The sequence below is a fragment of the Furipterus horrens genome, unplaced genomic scaffold (assembly GCF_987537825.1).
Source record: "Furipterus horrens unplaced genomic scaffold, mFurHor1.1.pri manual_scaffold_8, whole genome shotgun sequence".
Taxonomy (NCBI): Eukaryota; Metazoa; Chordata; class Mammalia; order Chiroptera; family Furipteridae; genus Furipterus; species Furipterus horrens.
Window position 1 is genome coordinate 30,050,267 of NW_028327178.1, and position 25,474 is coordinate 30,075,740.

At 35.6% G+C, this 25,474-nt stretch overlaps 1 protein-coding gene across 1 annotated transcript in view; it reads left to right on the forward strand.

The window, feature by feature from the left end:
• Positions 1 to 25,474, forward strand: part of CCDC178 (coiled-coil domain containing 178) — a 303,687-nt gene that overhangs the window by 49,871 nt on the left and 228,342 nt on the right. Inside the window, exons 10-11 of the mRNA XM_090284995.1 lie at positions 2,125 to 2,220; positions 2,373 to 2,509. Of these exons, the coding sequence (XP_090141121.1) occupies positions 2,125 to 2,220; positions 2,373 to 2,509 (233 nt within the window). The remainder of the gene's footprint in view (positions 1 to 2,124; positions 2,221 to 2,372; positions 2,510 to 25,474) is intronic.

Below are 25,474 nucleotides of genomic sequence, written 5' to 3' on the forward strand. Positions count from 1 at the left end.
AGCCTATTGTTTGCCCCAATTATTACCCACAAAGGTGGCCACAGATTTAATTAACTGCCTGTGATCGTGTGTGTATGTGTGTGTGTGTGTGTGTGTGAGAGAGAGAGAGAGAGAGAGAGAGAGAGAGAGAGAGAGAGAGAAGAGAGAGAGAGAGAGAGAGAGACTCATGCCTTGGGAAAAAACTCTTGGGGAACACTTTTTGTACTGAGTTTTGTATTAAACACAGACATCCTTGCAAGTGGAGTCTTCCAATTATCAAATAATGATAATTCTCATGGAATGAAGCTTTGAAGGCATTCCAGCTCTGTTCTACTACCTCTGGTGGTTGCCAGACTGCTGGTGTTCTCCACGAATGTGGGGTGTTATTCTTCAGAGTTAACAAGAACCAAAGGAGGGAGGGATTAGGACAAATTAAAAGACCAGAACGCTCATACTTCTAAAATTAGGCTGTTTTTTTTCAATAAGTGCACCTTAGATTGCTGAAAACCTTCCGTTAATCTACATAGTTCTAAGAAAGTTAATTTGGATGTTTTTTGGCCATTTTTCTTATTACCTTTATGGAGAAGAATTTCCAGATGTGGTTTCTCTGATATTTTTACTGCCACCTATCACTAGGACTGCATCTTAGAATGTTGGGCTTTTATTTTACATTTTTCAACCATTTTATTTTTCCTTCAGTATTGTTTATTGTAAAATATGCTGTCAAACGTCAACAGATCTTCTTGGTTTACTTGGCAAGGTGACATTCTCCTTTTGCCCCTGATTCAACAATAAACTCATATTTATTATTTTAATAGTTTTCATCATTTTGTGTTTGCATTTAGATTTTAATTTGTCTGAAATTTATTTTTGTTATAAAGTAAGTTAGAGGTGAACTAGGGAGACCACTTTGTTTTTTAATAGATGTACTACATCATTTCAGTCCCATTATCTAAAGGAAATTATCTCTCACTGAATTCAAATACCACTTTTAAAAATATTAATTCAGATCTATTTTTAGGCTCTGGTTTTTCCCTCTGATCTGTATCATTACGCCAAAAATAAATAGTGCTATATTTTAATGGTATATGATGTTTTTAATATCTGGTAGCAAGTTGTTAACATTATTCTTATTTTTCATATACCCTTTGGCTAGTCTTCCATACTAACTTCATTTCATGTCATTTGAAAGAGATTTATTTTTATTATGCTTTATATTAGTTTGTGAATAACTGACATTATATTTTATTAAACTTTTGCATGACATGTCATTCTTTCTTATGTGGGTCTTGATTTAAACTTGTAAATAAGAATTTGTGTTTGCTTTATGTAAGTTCTCCATTTTGTATTGGATTTATTCCCAAATATTTTATACCTTTTGACAAAATTCTGTAAGTATTGTCACTATGTTTTTACTAGATTATCACTCTTATAGATAAGAGCTATTATTTTTCTTATGTTTATGCATGGCCATTTTACCCAAAATCATTGACTATAGTTTTACATAGAATTTTCTGTTTGATAGATATTTAATAACATAATCTAAATATGAAGACATGTTACCTATTCACATTCAATATTATAATAGTAACATTTGGTTTCATTATCCAATTGCAATTCATAAGACACGATTAATAATAGTATTGATAAAAGTTAACCCATTCTTGTAACCCATGAGCATGCATTTGGTATTTTATGATTTATTTTGATATTTGCTGTTGGTTCTTTATATTATAATATTTGGATAGTTTTTCTTTGTCCTAGTATAAAAATTATGAAAACTATATAGTGAAGTATCAAATGGCTATTTTGTGACATGTTGGCAATATTCATGTTTATTTTCTCCTTTAATTTGTTGATATGATGAATTAACTTAAATTTATTAATTTTTATCAATTCTTACAATATAACTAAATACATTATATTTTATCATAATTTATTATTCATTTGAGCACTGTTAGACTTGACTTGCTATATTTCATTCTGAAACATATCAATTTTGTAAGTGAAAACAGCTTATGGTATTATTTTATTCTATTTTAATCAATATTTATTAAATTATGATAGCTGCATGAAATGAAATATCTATTTCTTATCTTATAAAATAATTATCCATTATTTATTTTTGTGTATATTTTTTCTTAGCTAGATAAGTTGAAAAGAGTTTATGATCAACTACTATGGAAGAAAAAAAGTTATGAAAATGAGTACCTGGAAGCACTTAATAATTTTTATACTGCAGTAAGTTGACCTTTCTCTACTTCCCACTAGATTTTTATTTTCTATTCCCAAACATTAACTTATGCAGCTAAAGTAATTTTATTATTTGATATATTATTTGTTTTTGGGATACAGAAACATGTATGAATGATTCTTTTATTCTTTTCTTAAAGAAAAAAACATGGGATATTGACCTTTCTAATATCACAAAAGATTTTTCAGATATTTCAATAACATATGCTCAATTGGTGGAGGAAAACAAAAGGCTTGAGATTGATATTAAAACCATAGCAGATTCAATCAATGACAGGTAATTCTGCAAACATAATTTTAACTCTTATATAACATACCTAATATGTTAAATATAACAAACCTTTTCATTTGTGTTTCTGGGGTGGTATGGTGATGTTTGTGTTTATCACTAACATAAATTTTGTTTGCTTCTATTTCAAATATTGCTCTTTAATCATTCTGAATCCTTTTTAAAAATGAAAATAGTGAAAAAATGAACTTAGAAAGAGTTTTAGACTCAGTCATATCATTTCCTTTTGAAATATCCTCTTATACTCAAAGATATTTTAAAATATGTTGAATGAAGTTCATGATCTCCATCAATCAACCTTGAACTCCCTGCAACTACTAAATTACTCTTTTAGCTGGGAAACCTACAAGTTTTTTTGACTTCTCTTTCTATTTCAATGCCTATGTTTAACATGTTAAGAAGAAATGTTACATACTAAGTATTTTAAAAATATGTTTGCTTTTCACTAATTCACCTGCATCCTGGAACAAGCTATCATCATGTCTTGAATGAATTTACAGTGACTTTCGAAGCTGGTTTACATACTATCTCTATGCTCCTTTTCTAATATATAATCTACATTATGAGAGGTATGTTCTTTTAAAATTTTAATTATAAGTATGATCAATTTCTTTCCATACCGGCATTAATTTTAGCTGAGAAAAAGGCACAGAAACCCCTCTTTAGTGTGTCCCACAAGGTTTCTGAATAGGCAGACACACCAGCCTCTGCAGTCTCATATCACACCTGGTTCACCCTTATTTATTTGATCAAATACACTGGACTTACTTGAATTTTTCCTACTTGCTGCATATTCTTCCCAGAATTTTTATGCTATTATCATTTCCTATAATTATTTTCCTCTTTCTTATAACTGCTTGATTACTATTTATCCTTAAGATTACAGCTTAGGAGTCATCTCTGGAAAGCTTTCACTGATTGTCCAGTTAAACCTAATTCCTCTATTATATATGTACATGGTACACATACTTTTATTCTACATATTTCTTGTTATATTTGCAATTTTATGTGTGTGAATATTTGAGTGATGTATGTCTCCCTCAAAAAAAGTGGGAAGACCCATGAGGGCAGATATAGACCATGATTATATTTTCTTCAACTTTGAATCTTCCTCATCAAACATAGTACCAGACACATACAATGCTATCCAAAATTAATTATTAAACGGAGGGAAGGAAGAAAGAAGAGAGAAGTGATAATGATACTTGACTCTATCATTTAGAAATGATAGAATGCCACCAATTATAAAATTTATCTGTATATTAAACATACGTGGTTAAAGAAAGCAAAGGGAACATTGTTTTCTGAAGGGTAACCAAAAATAGTAGTTACTGATATTACTACATTTTATTTTAATAAGAAAGAGAACCAGAGGAGATAAAAATATCTGAAGAGTGGGTAAGCTCATGAGAAGAAAGAAAAAGAATGCGAGAGAGCATTTATTAGGTTATACTGCAGTAATGAGCAACCTCTGAATCTTAGTGATATATTGACATGAGTATAAAGGTTTGTTTTTCACTTGCATTGCAACTTAGCTGTTTGTGCTTCTTGCCATTTCTACTTCTCAAATCTGGAGTCAAGGACTGAATCCTCTGGGGCATGTTGCTCTATTAGCAGATGTGCTTTAGTGACATCACTGATGGCTCTTACAGTCCCCACAGGAAAATGATAAATGTTACTTCTCCCCACCCGTGATTGAACCAAACAGGTCATATGGCCATGCCTGATGTCAGTAGGGTGGGAATTCTAATATTCTTAGAAAGAGAGATAGTAAATAAATGGGAACACCAACACAATCTATCACATGCAGTGGGAAGGTAGTCCTGTTTATAGGGAAAGATTTCCATGTTATGCATTGTGTATATCCAGATAACACCTTAAGATGTCAGTTGATTACTTAATTTTTCCTTGAAATTAAAAATTAAAGGGATGATTTTAACAGTAAATTACACTGTGCTCAACAGAGAATTAGTGAAGGATTCGTAAAATAAGAAAAAGATTAAGGGATGTGTAGGCAGGAGTCAGGTCTACCACATATCTAAGTGATGTTCCAAAGGAAGAGAAGGTAAAATAAAGGACGGACCCAATATTTGATGACATAATCAACAGTTCATATATTGCAAATAGTTCTTATATTCTTGTATGTAACTGGCAAGTCTCTCAGATACCTGCAAAAATAATTACTTATTTCCCAAATTTTATTTACTTTTTTCTTCCATATTTTCTAGTCATTTTATGATACCCTATTTGATATGGATGTTTAAAGCTCATCTTTTACTTTTTAAAGATAATATCAATATTTATTTTATAATCTACATATAATAATATAAACAGCTGTAATTTTTGCAATCTACTTCTAGCTCAGGCTTCTGAAGTTTTGTTTTCTCATGTTCTTGACTCTTTTTACTATTTTGTTGTATAGTTTCTTCTGGAAACTTTTTATGTGAAATTTTTGAATTCTAGGATAAATTTAAGTTAATCATTTGCAGTCCTATATTTTTGAGAGGGAATTTATTTTTCAATTTTTATTCTTAAATATGCTTCAAAGTTTTAAAAAATTTCCCAAGTCATTATATTCAAAGCTCCATTTTATCAAAATTTCTTGTGCTTTCAGAGCAAAAATATCTTGAGTGATCTTTTCTTAGCACATTATAATGCATATTTGTTATAGAAAAGAAAATCAAAAAAAGGTGTAAGCACATTGAGCCTCAAATTATTTCAATATAGATGTTATCACTGTTAATATGCCACTGATTTTAACAAAATTAATTGCGTCCAGATTTAATTCCCAACATGATATTATAGAATTTTATTATGTTGCTATACGCATTTAAAAAACATTTGATCTGTACAAAAGTCTATTATGTGGGTGAACCGTTGTTTTTGTCAATGATTAGGTGTTTATTTTTATGCTTTAGTATAAATGTTGTAACTGTTTTGTTCAGAAATCATTTTTAGCATCATTCCTTTTTAAAATTTGAAATAGACTTGTAGAGGTTACATTGCCTATAATACTTTTAATTTCCTAGTGCCCCCTTGGAATTACTTTCCAAAAAGAAGGTATAATTTATTGAAGATGAGCAATACATAAGCTTGTTTTGTTATGCACCTGTGCTAACACCAAGGGCTGTGGTAGTTAAAAAGTCTATTCAAACATGATAAATGGAAATAGATATTCTCAGTATTGTTTCAAATTCTATTTCCTTGATTACTAAGGAGGTAGAATACTTATACATCTTCTCTTGAATTTTGTTATTTTATTTTTTCTATATAATTGTTGTATGCCTCCAAGGAAGAAATAAGGAACTTAGGATTCAGAGAGGCAATGTAGTTTTAACAAAGTTCCACAACTAACACAGTAAGCATTTGAAACCTGACCCTCTATGATCAGATTCAGGATTTTTTACCTTTATCTCATTTTTTATCATTTAGTGAATCATCAAATATGCTTGACCTATTAATCTAATAATAACCATCCCGAATAGCAAACCTAACATTAAAACTGCAATTTTGTTAGGGCACAGGTAAGATTGTGGTGAAGTCACAAAGCTACACTTTTTGCTATGTGGCTAGAGCTTAGTGCAAATGCTTGACCTGATAGTGTGTGCACACACATGTGTGTGTGTGTGTGTACGTGTGTGTGAGTACATTTTTATATAGCAGGCAGGCAGGAACAAATATTGAGGGTAGAGGACTAAGTGGTAAATAATGATTCATCTTAAGGGTTTGGACTCTCCTTAAGTCTATGGAAATCCACTAAACAAGCTGTATGGTCGGATTTCTCCTTAGTGGTAATTGGATAGTTAAGGTTGGAATAACTCATTTGATGGTGGTTCCAGATATTTAAGGAGAAATGTATGGAGGGAAAAAAAAGTTGGAAGAAATGTATTGATATGATTGATTTGGAATTGTGTATGGCATCATTCAAGTGTAGGTGTTTAGATATGACTTTGATTTATGGGTCTAAATTTTAGGGAAGCTGTTCATGGAGATAGAAGTTAGGCACTAACTGTAGAAGTACTTTAAATTGGCAAGCAAACGTTTTAATGTTTATCACTTCATTTGCTTATTAGAAACTAGAGTTTTGTGAAATCGAAGTTTTATGGGATAAATTACAACACTAAGTCATAAATCTAAAATAAAGTTTCCCCCCTTTCTGATATGGAAGAATTAAGAAATATAATTAATAGCCTTTATAGACTTTATCCACTAAAAAATAATGAAAAAGAAACAGCTTTGTTGGTCATGAAAATCACAAATATCTACTTAGAAAATATAAGAGGAAAATATCTCATCATTAGAGAGTGAAACATAAATTCTCAACAAAGAGATAAATACAAAATAGGAAACTTCCATGAAGAAAACACCAAATATTATCAAAGTTTATTATATTATATTTTATTTATTTTACCAACGTATATTTGAGAAGTAAAAGTTGTATATATTTAAAGTGTACAAAATTATGCATTTTCTTTAAGACTATTTTTTAGAGAAGTTAGGTTTAGAGCAAAATTGGGGGGAATACACAGAGACGTCCCATAAATTCACTACCTCTACACATGCATAGTTTCCTCCAGTATCAATATATCTCACCAGAGTGGTACATTTGGTACAACTGACATATCATAATCATTCAAAATCCGTAGTTTACATCGGGGTTTGAGGTGGATGTGCCTCACACACCCTAGGCTCGGTTGGAAGCTGCTCTGTCCAGCAGAGTTTTCGTGATCACGGTGGAACAAACTTTTACTCAGGACACTTTATTACGTCTGATGAACAAACTTTTACCCAGGATATTTCATTATGTCTGGGGGAAGGAAGGTGGCTGCCTCTCTAGTGGAGAACAGCAACTAAACCTTTGTCCCTCATGCCTTTTATTGAGGAGGATACACACGAGAGATACAAGGTCAAGATTCATGAATCATCAATAGCTTGGAGGCATTAGGATTACAGTTGACAGTAACAGATTACATGTACTAGTATAGTGGGTACAATGACCAGTCTGTGTCAGGGTCTAGCAAACATCTTGACGCCACATTGGCATTAGGAACAAGGTTTCATACATTCCTTGCTAGAGATTGTTTATGTTACATTAATGATAAAGAAAACAGAGATAGTTCTAAACAGAGATAGTTCTAAAGCACAATAAGCATTCTTTAAATCCAATTCCCATGGAAACCCTGAGTGGCTTTCAGTTACGTCTCCTGCACAGCCTTATGCTGAGACTTAAAGACAAGCACTGCCGGAATGCCGGAGGCAGTCATGCTCAGGCCAGCGCTACAATTCCCTAAACCACGAGGAGTGGTCCCCTACAGGGGTTCACTCTTGATGTTGTACATTCTATGGGTTTGGACAGATGTGTCAGGACATTCACTATGATGGTACCATACAGAGTATTTTCATTACCCTAAATATCGTCTGTGCTGTGACTTCCCATTCCCCTGTTCCCCCCCTCCCAAACTCAGGCAACCACCTGATCTTTTTAATGTCTCCACAACCCCATAAAGTTGGGATCATACAGTATACAGCCTTTTCGGATTGGCTTCTTTCGCTTACTAATATGCACTTATAGTTTCTCCATGTCCTTTCATGGCTTGGTAACTCATTTCTTTGTAGTGCTGATTAAAATTCCATATCTGGATATATAACAGTTTATCCATTCACCTACTAAAGGACATTTTGGTTGTTTCTGAGTTTTGTAAATTATAAATAAATTCTATATGAGTCTGTTTCTAATTAAAAAAAAACCTCTAGGGACTTCTGGCCAAGATGGAGGCTTAGACGGACATGCTCGGCCTCCCTCTACAACTAGAGAGGAATACAACTACCTCAAAACAAAAGATAACTAGAAATTCCAGAAAATAAAACTACACAGAACCCCAACGTATGAAGTTATAAACCAGCAGTGCTCTTTGGGCAAGTAAGAGCGAAAGTGGGTGGTGCTGTTTGCGGTCGCACCTGGGACAGCGGCAGGGAGAACAGTCCCAGTGGCAGGGAGGACAATCCCAGCTGTAGTCAAACCCCGGCGGCTTGCGACTCCAACGCTGGAAGAAGCAGCCACCACATCGCCTCGAACAGTGAGGCCCAGGGGGCGGGAGGATGGACCCCAGTCCCCTAGCTGAATAACTGTGTGAATCCATCTTGGACCCCTGCCCCCACACAAACTGCCACAGGGCTGCGAAATAGGTTGCGGATCGCCACTGGTCGCTGGGCAGTGATGACAAAGCGCCAGCGAGAAAGGTTGCGGATTGCCGCCTGTCGCTGGGTCGTGACGAGTACACAGGCGCTGCCCCCTATGGCCGGCCCAAGAAAACAAAACGCATCTGTCAAAATGAGGCAGACAACTATAGAAATCCTGGTGGTGCAGCTCACCAGGCAACAGATGAAGAACCTGATAGATGAACAAATAAGAAACCTGTCAGATGCTCAGTTCTGGGCCATTGTTATCAGGTGGCTTACAGAATTAACAAAAGATCTGGAAAAAGATGAGAAAGAATCAAAAAACACTCATACTGAAAAGAACAAAACCACATACGAGACAGATGGTGAGGAAATAAAATCCAGAGTTCAAATCAACAAACCAGAACACAAAGAAGGAACAGTCAACCAGTGCAGAGAGAAAAAACGGGAAGCAAGGAAAATGATGAGAGGATCAGAAACCTCTGGGACAGCTATAAAAGGCCCAACATAAGAATCATTGGTTTGCCAGAGGGCGAAGAAGATGAACTAGAAATTGAAAAATTAAGTGAAAATGTAATAAAGCAGAACTTCCCAAACTTGGGGAAGGAAATAGACTTATAGGTCCAGGAAGCACAGAGAATTCCAAAAAAGCTGGACCCAGGGAGAACCACTCCAAGACACATTATAATCAAAATGTCAAAAGTTAAAGATAAAGAGAGAATCTTAAAAGCAGCAAGAGAGAAGAAAAGAATCATGTACAAAGGGGTCCCAATTAGACTATCAGTTGACTTCTCAAGGGAGACCCTGCAGGCAAGAAGGGACTGGCAAGAAATATTCAAAGTAATGAAAATCCAAAACCTACAACCACGGATACTCTATCCAGCGAAATTGTCATTCAGAATAGAAGGACAGAGAAAGTATTTCCAGGACAAAATAAAACTGAAAGAGTTCATTAGATCCAAACCACTGTTATATGAGATGTTAAAGGGACTGGTTTAGGAAAAAGAGGATCAAAACCATGAACACTAAAATGAAAACTGCATCACAAGAAACAACAACAGAAGCTAGGGAATTGAAACAAAGGCAAACTAAATAGGCAACGAGAGTGGAAAAAGAACTATAGGTATGGGGAACATATTGGGGGGAGGTCAGCAGGGAGGGGGAAGGGGGAGAGGGAAGGAGATGATATAGGAATTAAGGAGCATGGTAGGAGGGAATGGAATAGACAGAGAGAGGTTGAGAAGAACTATATGCACAACTAATGGACATGGTCTAAAAGTGGGGGGGGACAACTGGAGGGATGGGGGCCGCCGGGTGGAGGGGAGAAGAGGGAAGGGAAATTGGACAAATGTAACATTATAATCAATAAAACACATTAAAAAAAAAGTCAAGTCATTATGCTGTATTCTGTAAATGTATACAGTGCTATATGTCAATTATGCATTAATAAAACTGGAAAAAATAAAAAATAAATAAAAACCTCTTATAGACATAGACAACAGTATTGGTGATTACTAGAGGGAAAGGGGGGTAGGTGAGGTGAAAGAGGGTCTAAGGGGGATAAATGGTAATGGAAGAAGACTTGACATAATACAATAGTCTTTAACTCACTTGTGTAAATACCAAGGGACACATATGCTGGATCATGTGATGAGAATATATTTCATTTTGTAGGAAACCACAAACTGTATTCCCAAGTTGCTGTACCATTTTGCGTTCCCACCAGCAATGTATGAGAGTACCTGTTGATCCACATTGTTGCCAGTATTTGGTGTTGTCTGTTTTCAGGATTTTGCTTATTGTAACAGGCATTCTATGATATTTTGTTTCCTTAATTTACATTTCCCTAATGAAATATGATGTGGAGCATCTCTTCAATTGCCTATATGCCATGTATATATATTCTTTGGTGAGGTGTCTCTGTAAAGCCTTTGGTAATTTTTTAATCAGGTTATTTGTTTTCTTACTGTTGAGCTTTCAGAGTTCTTTGTGTATTTTAGATAATGGCCCTTTATCAGATGTGTCTTTTGCAAATATTTTCTCCAGTGTGTGGCTTGTCTTCTCATTATCTTAACATTGGCTTTCACAGAGCAAAGGTTTAAATTTTAATGAAGTCATCTTATCAATTACTTCTTTCAGAGATTGTGCCATGCTATTGTGTCTAAGAAGTCATCACTATACCCAAAGTCATCTAGGTTTTCTCCTATGTTATCTTCTAGGAGTTTTATAGTTTTGTGTTTGATTTTGCATTTTACATTTAGGTCTGTGATCCATTTTGAGTTATTTTTATAAAAGGCAAAAGGTCTGTGGCTAGCTACACTTTTTTGCATGTGGCTACCCAGTTGTTTCCAGTAACATTTGTTGAAAAGATGATCTTTGCTATGCTCTTTTGCCTTTGCCTCTTAGCCAAATATCACTTGACTATATTTCTGTGGGTCTGTTTCTGGGGTCTCTATTCTGTTGCATTGTTCTATTTGTGTATCCTTTTACTAATATCCCACTGTCTTGATTACTATATTTTTTATAGTAAGACTTGAAGGCATATGTTTATTAAATGAGTAAATATAGAGGCATATCAAACTTTTGAGTATGATTCAATAATGAGAAAAAGTCAAGTTTTAACCTAGTAAATTATAATTTTATTGTGATTGTAACTAAACTCCTAATATTATTTTATAACTTAATAAAATGATTGTCCAGTGAGACTCATCAAATAATTTAAAAATTATCATTCATGATGATAAACAGCTCTATGATATATAGATAAATGTAAAAAAGATTATATAATTATTAAGTTGTGTGGTATTGGCCAAAGCATAGACAGCTGGATAACTGAAACATCATTAGATTTTAAAGCTATTAGTTAGAAATATACATTTAAAAGATTACTCTTACAATACAATTTTAAAACATAAAATCCAAGGAATAAATCTAGTAAGTCAATGTATGATAACACTATGCAGAAGACTACAAAATATTATTGATACAAATTAAAGAAGACACATATAAATGAGGGGATATATGTTGTTAATGGATCGGAACACAATATTGTGAAGATGTTTATGAAATCTCACACAGATTTTTAGCATATTTTGTGTTCATATGAATGTGTGTGTATGTGTAAACTGAAAAGTTGTTTCTAAAATGTATATGAAAATCAAAGAAGCAAAATTATTCCAAACACTGTTAAAGAAAAATAATTTTGATAATTTATAATTTAAAGAATTATAATAAAGCTCAATATGTAAGATGACTTACTGTTGTTACAAGGATAGATAAATAAACCAGGATAACTGAATATAGAGTCCAGAATTAGGTCCATACATATACACTCCCTTGATTTGTGATATAATATGCCACTCCAGTGCAGTGAAAAATGAGTGGATTTTTAATAACCATATAAAAATAATAAACACCTATGACCACATACAAATATCAATTGTTATAGAGTATAGTTGTAAATCTGAAAGTTAAAACAATAAAAAGCCTCAAAGAAAGCAGAAAAATACCTTACTAAATATGGGCAAAGCAAAGCTTTCTTAAACAGGAAATAAACACCAAATATTTTTTTTAACAAATGGTGAATAAAGACAACATTAAGTCAGTAAAAATTCAAAACATAGACTGGTAAAAAATATATGTAATATCTATATCTGAGGAGATAAATCTATACACCATTAAGTCAACATTAAACATAATAATAAATATAAACATATAATAAACATAAAATAAACATGTAAAATAATAACAAAATAAAATAAGTAAAAGGCAATTTAATTAAAAGGGGCCAAAGACTTGAACAGTCACTTCACAAAGGAGGTTATCCAAATGTACGATAATGGAAGATTCTTGATTTCTCAGTGAATGTAAACTAACGCAACAGTGAACTACCAGCACACACCCATCAGAATGGCTGAAAGGCAAAGACTATTGATACTTTAGGTGATGGCCAGGAAGGTGGAGCAATCAGAACTCCCACACACTGTTAGTGGGAGTGTAATTTTATATAAACTATTTTAGCACTATCTACTAGTGAGTTAAATCCACTCCACTCCTAGGCATATATGCAACAGGCAATCATACACATGTTCATCAAAATCACTTATAAAAATGTTCATAGCAGCATTATTTCAATAGCCACGAACTGGGAAATACTTCAATGAACATAAAAAATAGAATGGATTAAAAAAATGTCACATTCATACAAAGTAAGCAATGAGAATGGACAGATTTCAGCTATAAAGAACAACTTGAATGAATCTCATAACCATAATATTGAGCAAAAGAAAAGACATACATACCACAGGATCCTGTTTAAAATAAACTAAACTTCCTGATGCCGAGAGAATTCAGGATTATAGCTCCTATTGGGTGGTAGTGACTGGGAGAGCACACACTTCTGCTGGCAATGTTCAAGTTTTAAAGATCTAATTGAGGTTGTTACTGGTATGTTCACAGTGAAAATGTAAAAAGCTGCACTCTTTGATCTGCATACTGTTCTGTGTAAATGTTCTACTTCATCAACATATTATATTTAAAGACAGGCATTAAATTACATAAATTGTTCATTTAGTTCAACAAAAAGTGAATTCAATAATTAATATTTTACATTTGTTATATATATAATAAATATATAATAAACATAAAATAAATATATAAAAATAATAACCAAATAAAATGAATAAAAAGCAAATAATCTATAAAAAGGGACCAAAGACTTGAACAGTCACTTCACAAAGGGGAATATCCTAATGTATCATATATATATATATATATATATATATATATATATATATATATATATAAGCCCTGGCTGGTTTGGCTCAGTGGATTGAGCGTCAGCCTGCAAGCTAAGTGTCGCTGGTTCGATCTTCCAGTCAGGGCACATCAGAGAAGGAAAACTCTGACTCCAAAAAACCTCCGCTGCCTTGCGGCATACCTCTTCAGGGGAAAGGCTAAGGGAGTAAACCCCGACAGAAAATCCGGAGCCGGAGTCCCTAAGGTGGTTTGACGTTGTAGTCAACACCGGCAACTCCTGCGGCGCACCTGAAGCCAAGCTGTATTGACTCCGTCTTTCCCTTGGACCCTTCAGCTGCGAAGAGAGGGGGGGTCTGCTGCATGGGCAACAGCAGACCCTCCATATCACCCTGCCCAGGCTCTGTAGCTTCAGCTTCACTGGAGAGGACACTCCAGCGTCATCGCAAGATGTCGATTCAACGCGGGAGGAGACAGATACCGTGTCACTCCCGAGTCGGACTGCACAACCATTCTCGGCGGTGCAGATAGACTCTTAAGAAGCTACACCATCGTCTCTCGAGACGGACGGCTGCCGACGACGATATATATATATATATATATATATATATATATATATATATATATATGATAGTCTGCCTTCAATGAGTCCACAAGGAAACAAGTAATCACAGAACCTATACTTTATCAACCTTAAAAGTATAATAAGAAAGACAAAAAAGGCTTTACTTAGCAGGAGAGTCTGAAGCTGCAACTTATTTTAGCTGTTAGTGACTAGATTCCTGTGATTTTTCCCCCATTTATTTCTTTGATTTCCTATAAGTACTCTGCCTTCTGTGAAGATCTCATATTTATTTTATTATTTTTCCTCTTAGAAATATTATAGCATTAGTAATATTTTATGCATAAAATAAAAAAGATAAAATGCACACTTCTTGCATGGTTGCATGCCCGCTACCTTATAACTGCTTGCAAGTAGAACCTATGGATACTTTCCCCCATTTTTGGATTTTTAAGAAATAATCTGGTACCTGACATATTGTTGATGTGTATTAAATATCTGTTGAATAATAGTTTTGATAGAAAACACTCATTGTAGTACACTATAAAATGTTAAGTGAGATACAGAAAATAATATAAAAATCAATGGTTTTTATAATTTCGTGGTTAATGTTGGAAATAATGTCATATACCTTTATTTTCACTTTAGGCAAACAGCAATTTTATAATTTTGTAATTATAACTAATAGACTTATAGAGTAACTTTGTGCTTATGACTAACTTCATAATCAAGGTTTATATTTTTTTAAAAAATCTGAGACCTAAAAAGCAAAAGTATGTTTGTGTGCATTTGAGTCCTGAACACTGGCTTTGTATGAAATATTATTTTAAATTCTGGGGATAGTGTTTAAATTTACATTCTCCTAAACAGATAATCAACATGTGAAATAATAAATACTTTTAAAAAACATTCAGTTACTGATACTCCTGTGGGGAAGATAAAATTGGATAATGTGCTGGAGAGTGACAGGGCCAGGGAAGGACTGGGAGCTCTTCTTCAGCAGACTCAGGGACACCTTTCTCTAAGAAGGTAACATTTGAGTAGGGACCTGAGTCAGTATATGTCAATCTTGAGCTAGTCTGGGAAAGAACATGCCAAGCAGAAGAAATAGAACATGCAAAAGCCCTGTGATGGATAAAAATTCTGTGTGTTCTAGATACAGAACGGAGGCCAGTGTTTCAGAAAAAACGTGTTGAGTAGGATATTTCAGGGAGACAAATATTGACAAGGCAGCCAGGGCTCAGATTTTGCACTCCTGTAAATAGGTTGTGATAATAGCATTATGGGTTAAAACATTATATATAAAACTGTGTGCATATATTAAATTTTGTCTGTTGAAAAAAATTAATCTATTAAAACATCTTACAATTGAGGAAGATCTTCTGGGCAGCTTAGTGAAGGATGGACTTTAGTAAATATAAGGAAAGCTTTTTTGGTGATTTAAAAAAATTATAATGATGACATATACCAAGGTTACTGCCGTAGAAATGGTAACAAATAGCTGATTTTCAGATATACAAGGTGGGGCAAAAGGAGGTTTTTAGTTTTGACTATGTGAAACACAGAGCTTACGTTCATATTATTTACAAATTATGGTATTACTTTCCATACGAACAAATATGTGTTATTTTGCCTTACCCTGTATGTTGGAGGGAGTGCCAACAGGATCTTTTGGTAAATGGGATAGATGTGAGGAAAGGAAAAATGGTCAGGTTACTTGCTGAGATAAAAAGGGCTTGAAGAATATAAAAAGAGAATTTTGGAGAAGAAGGTATAAGTATGCTCATTGAGACATATTAAATGTCAGCTTCTTATTAGCTCTTCAATGGAAATGAGAAGTAAACATTATATACATAGGCCCATAGTACAGAGATAAGGAGGATATTGGACCTAAATTTGGAGTCATGAAATTAAACAATGGAACAGGATAAGGTGTTTAAGATGATAATGTAGACAGAAAAGTAATGACAATTTACATTTTCTGCAGTGTTGATAATACAGAATGTGAAGGGTCTTTTTCTACAAAACACTTATAAATAGAAGATAAACAGGACATTCATCTTTCATGTAAAGTGTTGTGCTTATAGGAAAGTGAAGGAAATCCCCAAGGGCCAAGGCAAAGAAGGTAACTGAACAGCTGCAAGCTAAATTTCCAGCTGATATTTGGCTGCTTTGAAAATACAGATGAAGGAGTGGCCTTGCTGAAATGGGTAAACAGCAGAATTAAGTTTCAGGGTCTTGAAAGGTAGACCATGGATCTGTGCAAGTAAGAGAGCTACATAAAGTAGAGGTGTTTGAAGGAGTATAGCAGAAAAAATACACCTACAGGGAAAGGCAGAGACCAACAGTGTTTGTCTAAGCTTGGGACCTGGGTGAGGGAAAAACAAGGAAGAGCACTTCTGATCTGGCTTCTTTTTACACTAGTTTGGTGTTTTTATTGACACCATCTGTGTGATCTTGGAGGCCCCTAACCAAGAAACTATTGTTAAGAAAACGTGATCCTACCTTGATGAATAGTCTCTAGAGAAATAAACTGCCTCAGACCACACAAGATCCTGAAGTAATGTTTTAAAGGATTTACTCACAAAATTATAAACCTATAAGGAAAAGTTCAACAAGAATGCCAGTTATCAGAAGTAACCATTAGTATATTTAACCCCCAATAATTTGAAATAATAGAATTGTTAGATTAAAGTTACCTATGTAAGTTTAAAATGGCTGAAGAGAACAACAATAAAAACTAATAGAACACTATCAAAACAGTTCAGGCAGATTTGAAAAAGAATTCACCAAAACTGGTAAGTTAAAACTGGGTTTATTTCCATTAAATATTTTATTAATTAAATAGAAAATACAGCTGGAGAAAAAGGAACCAGTGCAATTAAAAACACAAATAGGAACCCAAAATGTAGCACAGAGAGAAAGAGACAGAGATATAGAAGAAATATAAAGACATGTGGAGAATGGAATGGGACATAAAGGAGAAAATGGGAAAGCAATATTTGAAAAGGTAATGGCAGATAAAATAGTTCATTATTCTTTACAGCGTGAATCCTTAGAGTCAGGCATCACAATAAATCCCAAACGAGATAAACTCAGAAAGAAAACATGTAATTATAATGATAGTATAGCTTACTCATACTGAAAGGGGAAATTGAGGACATGATATGTTTTTGTCAAACACATGTGCTCATGTGTTCTATAGTGAGTGACAATATCTACATACAGCTTTCCTGCCTCTTTAAATTCAAAGGCAAATGGTACTTCCTGTTCAAGACCAACACCTCTCTGTGCTTTTTGGTCTTCACCCCTTTTGCCCTGTAGCAGCCATGGCTTTATTCTCTTCACTTCTACTTTGGACATCTTCATTCCCTACTTTTTTCCTTCAACCTATATTCATCATTAACCACCCTGAAAATGAAACCCTTGCCTTCATCCTGTTTGTATCTTTGACAATCACACAGTATTTTCCTTTCATTCTCATTAAATTTTTCATATGATTAACACCGTTTACTAGATTCTTAGCAATATTTGCTTGTCTATTAATCACTTTTTGACAAAAAGCAGTCAGACTTCTGAAACTCCCCCTGCTAACAAGATTTATTTTACTTGTGTTAAAAAAGAAGACAAAACAAAACAAAATCCTCCTGCTAACAAAGTTTGTCTTACTTAAGTTAAAAAACGAAAACAAAACACTTCCCTTCCTAAATCCACTGGATAATTTTCCGTCTTACTGTGTGCCTTTTGTTCCCTGTGTGACCCGTATGTAATCATGCCCTTTGTGAGATTCAGAATGCCATTCTCTTGGTTCTCCCTTTAACTCTCTGAAGTGATTCCCTGCAGGAATGCTAGAGCAGCTCACTTAATCTCCATCTGTCCCCTTCCTGATAGATCAGCTCAGGGTTCTAACCACAGCCCAATTTACATTCTTGATCTACTCCCTATTCCAGGAATTTTACCTACTCTCATTATTTTAATACGTATCATATTTTTTCTTTCCTCTTTAATCTCTAGCCTCATCTTTTATTTCTCCTGATAGTGTCTTTTTGAATATCTACTCTCTCCCCCAACACCACATCTTGACACTATTACCAACAAGTTATTTGTTTCAGGTGTAATCTTATGTCCATCTCTACTCACTCACAGCCAACATCTTAACCAACTTATACTTCTTAAATATTTCTCCAGTGGTTGCTTTCCTTTGTCCGTTTCAATGACCACTGAAGTAAACCAGGCCTTAATTCTCTCTTAATTGTATTAAAGTGAGCTTCTAATTGGCCTAACTCGCTCTAAGTTTGAGCCCTCAGATCTCATGTATATAGCATTAGTGGTGCAAATCATCTACAAAGGATGTAATGTTACTTACTTCCAGCAACTAAAAATGTTGCAGAGGCTCCCTATTCACTATTGGATTATGTCCAACCTCCTAAACTGATAGATTAGATACTGTAATCTGTAACCTGTACAACTTCAGACTCATCTCATACATACCATTCCCTTCCATGGTCTTTATGCTCTAGCCTGTTAAAATGCTTACATCTCCAAACTCGTTGTTTTAAGCTTCAATATATGTTTCTGGTATTCCTCTAACTGAAATTTCTTCAGTGTGCTGTTGCTTCTCCTCCTCATTTTTTTCCTGCCTTGTATGTTTAAATATGATTGATGACTCATATAATAACTCAGACATTAACTCTTCCCAGATGCTTCCCTTGTTGGTAACTTATTTTCCCCTATCTATAAACCAAGGTGGTATTAAGTTCTTCTTCTGCTTCATCCATTATTGTACTTATGATTGCACAGGATGCTGTTTTTCATGTTTTATTTTGCATTCATGGGAGTATAAACTGTGAACTTTTGTTTTAATTCATCTTTGTATCCCAGCCACCTAGCATCGCCCTTGGCATGTAATTAGTGTTCAACAAGTATCCATTTAATTGATCTCCGCTGGTTCCATAGACTCTCTCCTAGCACTTATCACATTATATACAGTTACTCTTGGTTTGCTTATTTGTTGTTTCCTCTCAGCTAAGCTCCTATTTGCAGGTGTTGTGTGTGCTTTGAGTGTCGGTGTGTGAAATAAATGATATAATGAACTAACGAGAGGCGGAAATAAAAGATTGTTACCCTTGTTTCTTTCTCTGCTTTCGTATCTCAGTGCTCCTATTCTCTCTGCTATATGTTCTGTTGTCAACATTACCTGTGGTATCTCTTTCTGCTCCAAGGTAATATTCATGGTTTCTTACCTTTGATATATTTGTCTTTTTTCTCTCATTGTCTTCCATCTCATTACACCAGATAACAAACACCATAACAAAGATCCATGCTGTTATATACTGCTTAATTAACAAAAAAAACTGTATTAACTCATTTGTGTGTGTGTTACTCAATGTGCTTAAGCACAGGGTACATACAGTAAGTCTTCACATTCAGCCTTGCCAAAATATTTCTGGATAATTTAGCTTTTCTGACAACCGTTCCATATTTTCTCATGCTCCAATCCAAATGCCCACATCATCCTCATTTTAAGCTAATAATCTTCCTATGTAATTCAGAGAAAATATAGATGCAGTCAGATGAGAATTACCTCTTTCTCTTACCAGCCTATTTGCATGTCTTCACATACTCTGTCTTCCCTTCTGTTACAATATGATAACAGAAGCTGCTTTTAGGTAGGAATGTCCATTACCCATGCACTAGCCAAGTGGGAGTCATTCTCTCTAACACACTCAGGAGCTTTACACCTACAATTATGTCCTCTTCCCTATGAATAATTTTTATTTTTCTCTACTTAAAAACATATGGACATTGCAAAGATAGCACTGGCTATCAATCTCTTGTCTTTTTGTTAAAAGCCATCCTAACTAGTGAGAGTTGATATCTCATTGTGTTTTTGATTTACATTTCCTTGACAATTAGTGATGTAGAGCACCTTTTGATGTACTTTTTTGGGCAAATTTTATGTCTTTGGAAAAGTGTCTATTCAGATCGACTTTTTTTTTTTTTTTTTTAAATTGGGTTATTTGGTTTTTACCTATTGAGCTGTACAAGTCCTTTATATATTTTTGATACAAACCCTTATTACCTAAATGGTTTGCAAATATTTTTTCCTTTTGTAGGTTATCTTTTCAATTAATTGATTGTTTCTCTTGCTGTGCAGGAGGTTTGTATTTTGTTATAGTCCAATTTACTGATTTTTACACTTGATTTTGTGCTTTTGGTGGCATAATGCAAAAAATAATTGCCAAGACCAATATCAAGGAGATTATTTTCCCTATGTTTTACGAGCTTTAGAGTTTTAGTTTTTGCATTTAAATACTTAACCCATTTTAAGTTAATCTTTGCATATGGCATAAGATAGTAATTTAGTTTTATTCTTTTGCATGTGGCTGTCCATTTTTCCCAAGACTATCTATTGGAGAGATTATCCTTTCCCCATTGTATGGTGTTGGTACCCTTGTCAAAGATTAGGTGACCATATATACTTGGGTTTATTTCTGGGCTCTTGATTATGTTTCTTTGTTTAGGTGTTTGGTTTTATGTCTGTACCATACTGTTTTGATTAATATAGCTTTGTCATATAGTTTGAAATAAGGACATGTGATACCTCGAGTCTTGTTCTTTCTCAAGATTGCTTTGACAATGTGGGGTCTTTTATGGCTCCATACAAATGTTAGGATTTTTTTATATCTGCAAAAAATTCTATTGGAGTTTTGATAGAGATTGCATTGAATATCTATAGACATTTTGAGTAATATGGATATTTAAAAATTATCAATTATTCCAATCCATAAACATAGGGTATCTTTTCATTTATTGTCTTCCTGAATTTTCTTTCTTTTTTTTTTCAGAGATGCAAGTTATTTATTGAACATAGACTCATACAAGTGAATACAATATTTATTTTAAAATATCAAGTGATTTTACTGTAAACATTGCATTAGACCTGGGAAATACAAAGAGGAATAAGAAATTGTTGATCCCTTAAGAATGCTATAATCATGCCCTACCTCGTATGGCTCAGTGGACTGTGCATTGTTCTGTAAACCAAAAGGTTGCCAGTTCAAATCTCAAGTTAGGGCACATGCTTGGGTTGCAGGCCAGGTCCTGGGTTGGGGCTGTGTGAGAGACAACCAATCAATGTTTCTCTTTCACATTAATGTTTCTCTCTCTTACTCTCTGTCTTCTCTTTCTAAAAATAATTTAAATCATTTTAAAAATTATGCTATAACCCATAAGTCAATATAGATATATAAATGTATTATTTTAATATAATGAAATACATATATCAATTAATTTTAGTACCACAGTGAATATGTTGACATAACTAGGATCATTATAGAGAATGGTTGGATGTGTTCTATGAAATTTTCCTGAGATGAATCTTAAAATAATTAAAGTTGTTTTAAAAACCAGAGGGAAATAAATTATAGGTACAGGTTTTTTTGATAAATTGAATGGAGGGAAGACAAAAAGGATGCTAGGCATATAATAATAGAAACGATTCGATACTAAAAAACAAATTTTAAAGTTAAGATTGCAATATATGGACTGGGAGATAGGTCACTTAAGTCTAAGCAGAAATGGCATAGTCATAGTTGTACTTTAGATAAATCACTCTAACTGCATTTTGGAGACAGGATTGGAAGCATGAAGTATGCATGCTACTAGTATAGTTAAAAGGTGAATGCAGTAGTCTCATTTGATATTATTAAGGCCTGAACTCAGTAAATTAAGTATCTAATATATTAATTTGCTAAGACTGGCATAACAAAACTCTACAGGTTGGGTGACTCAAAAAATAGGCATTTATTTTCCCACAGTTCTAGATGATAGAAGTCCAAGATCAAATGTTGGATGGTCAGTTTTACTGTGAGGCCTCTCTCATTGGCATGCAGATGGCCTTCTTCTGGTGTCTTTACATGGCTTTCCCCTGTGCATGTCCATGACTTAATCACCTCTTCTCATAAGCACATCTAATTTGCCATATTAGGGCCCACACAATTACCTCGCTTAACCTTAACTACCTCTTTAAAGACCTTCTATCCAAATACAGTCACATTCTGGGGAACTGGCATTAGCAGTTCAACATACAAAATGGGGCGGGGGCACAATTTAGTTCATAACAAGGAATTCGTTTTTAAAAATATTTAAATGAAAGAAAATATTTCATTTGCCAGTATTTCCTAAAACACAGCATTTTTTTGGAGTGTCCACTCACTATCGTTCTGGACGGCTTCTTAAAATAATTTTCTTGATAACAGAGGAGACATATTTTCAGCACACTGAGGAACCGTAGAAATCAAAGCACATAGCACAATCTAACAATAAATCAGAAAGATCCGTTTTTGCGGCAGAAACAGGTTTTGTCAATGTGAATGAAGTCTAGAGCAGTGGTTCTAAACCAGGAGTAATTCTGCAACCACTCCCCCCTCCCCAGCTTCCCACCCATCCACCTAGGGGACATTTGGCAATGTCTGGAGGCACGTTTGCTTGTCACAATGGTGCGTAAGGGGGTGCCACTTGCATCTCGCGGGTAGAGGCCAGGAATGATGTTAAACACTAATGCTCAGGACCCTCTCCACAGCAAAGACCTATCGGATCCCGGATACCAATCGTGCGCAAGTGGAAAAACTCTGATTCAGAGAAAGAGTTGGAGGATGAACACCTAGACTTTGTGGATTTCACGTTTGTGGCTTAAGATGAGTGTTTTCCAGGCTTTTCCCACCCCCACACATGGAGGGCTCTTGTTCACTTGTGTTCCTTGCATCATGACAGAGGTTCGCTGCGGCGGCTAACACACCAGGCAGGCAGCAGGTGGGGGTGCTTCCCCAGTGAGCGAGAGAGCGTGCCCCCTGACTTAGTGGGTCTCGAATGGGGCTGGGGATGTTGTTCTTCCATTTTTAGCAGCTCTTAGATGATGCCGAGGTTTCCGGTCAGAGGGCCATTCGGATCCGGTTATTCTCAAACAATTCTCTCAGCCTATCAAACAATGTCAAGTTTCATCGGAGCCTGAATTGAAGGCCAGGGAAGAGGGAGCGGGGAAAGAAGCGAGCTATCTGCCGGATGAATAAGCCTCGCAGGCGCCACCCAACATCTACCACCCAGGACACACTGGCTCTTCTTTCCCTCATTGCCGGAGAAAGAAGAGGAAGAAGAAAAAAGCCACAGCGTCTCATGCACAATTCTGTTTCCTAACCGCAGACAGTTCTAACTTTGCCCCAACTTTCTTCAGTGTCCTGCTCCACTTGCTCTATTTCAGCCAATCCTCAGGGTCACTCCATGGCTGCATATGTTCAGATCAATCTTCTCTTCTAGAAAAACTAGGAATTTCATGTGTCAGGAATTTGTGATTGAAGCTCCCACTCTAATTTAGTGGGAATTTAAAAATGTGGGGTAGTTGAAGTTAGTACAAGAGGCAAAGCCCCAGTTCCTCCTTTGGGGGTTCCATCTTCTTCATTCAGCGAAACGGGCTTCGTGTGTGTGGACCCCTCAGTCCTTCAGGTTCCAAGCAGGTGGAAATATACCATTTCCTTTCCAAACAGCTTATCTGGGTTTATCCGGAAGGATCTCAAAGAACAAACAAGGATGAGAGAGACAGATATTACACACCACAAAATGACCACAGCATCCACAAAACTAAGTACACCAGAAAAATACCGTCGTAGCCCTGCGATATATACTTGAAGGAGAATATCCGTAACAGAAAGTGAATCAATAAATAAGAAAAATGCACAGAAATTCTGAGGATCAGACAGTATGAAATCAAAGAAAATAGTGGTGAGAAAGTCCACAAAGACAAGCAAAGCTTCCAGTATTCGCACTTCAAGGATGGAACCAGTGAGTCCACAATTCTCCTCATCTCGCTCTCATTTGAATTAGGCATTTGAACACCTTCATCTCCACGTTCAGTGTCAACACCTTCATCTCCACGTTCAGCATTGTGCAGTTGATCTCCTGAATTTGAAATATCATTTGAATTAGGCATTTGAACACCTTCATCTCCATGTTCAGTGTCAACACCTTCATCTCCACGTTCAGCATTGTGCAGTTGATCTCCTGAATTTGAAATACCATCATTTCTCGCAGACACGGAACTGTGACCTTCAGAGTTCCTCTCTGAATTCTGCAGTGTAGCACAATGAATTCTCACAGCAGGCTCTGATTCACTTTCATCCGTAGAGTGAAGGCGCACTCCAGGGCCCTCAGGCCGCTCTCCCGTTGGTTAAACTGCGGATTGCCAACGTCCTGTACTCCGGTAAGGACCCCGCAGGTTCTGAAGCTCCAATGGCTACTCCAACGGCTGCTCCACGTGGTCTGCAAGTTTTGTCAGCTACAAAGTTTCTTTAGCCCACGAGTAGGTCTGCTCCGCCATGGCGCTGACTCTCAAGGGCTCCGCTGCAGGCTCTGGCCGGGCCTGGCGACAGGAGAACGAACGGGCGGCGGGCTCGCTCGGGCCGCGAGCGAACAGCGTGGCCGCAGCCCGGCGTGCGCTCCCTCGCTCGCATGGCGGGCGGGCGGGCCAGGAAGGCGGCAGGCAGAGAGAGGCCGGGCTCCGAGGCGTCCCGCTCCCTGGGCCCCGGGGCGGGACGGGCTCCACTCTTGGCCTCCTTCACCGGCAGCGGCTCCGCTGCGGCTCTAAATCCAACATGGCGGCGGCAGCGGGGCTGAGAACAAGGGGGCCCCGGGGCGGGCAGAGGGCAAGTGGGCCCCGCGCTCCCTGAATTTTCTTATTCAATGTCTTTTAGTTGTCAGTATACAGATCTTTCACCTCCTTAGTTAAATTGATTCTTAACTATTTTATTATTTTTGATATTGTAAATGGGATTGTTTTATTCTTCACATAGGTCATTGTAAATATATAAAAATGCAACAAGTTTTTGTATATTTTGTATCCTACAGCTTTAAAGAAATCATTTATTAATTCTAACAGTTCTGGGGTGAAGTTTTAAGTTTTTCTATGTGTGATACCATTTTATCCACAAACAGAAAATTTTAGTTATTTCTTTACTATTTGTATACCTTTTCTTTTTTTGTCTTCCTTAAAAGCTCTGGCTAAGACTTTCAGTACTGTGTTGAAATGGTAAAAGTAGGCACCCTTGCTTGTTTCTGATCTTAAATTAAAAGCCTTCAGTTTTTCACCACTGAGTATAATGTTAACTGTGGGCTTGTCATATATGGCCTTTATTATATTGAGATACATTCTCTCTACACACACTTTGTTGAGAGTTTTTAAACATAGATGTTAAATTTTGTCAAATACTTTCTCTGCATCTAAGATGATAATACGAATTTTATCCTTAATTCTATTAAAGTGGTGTATCACATTTATTGATATGCATATTTGACACATTCTTGCATCCCAGGAATAAATCCCACATGATCATGGTGTATGATCCTTTTATTGTGCCATTGATTTCTTATCGCTATGACTTTGTTTGAGATTTTTAAATCTTGTT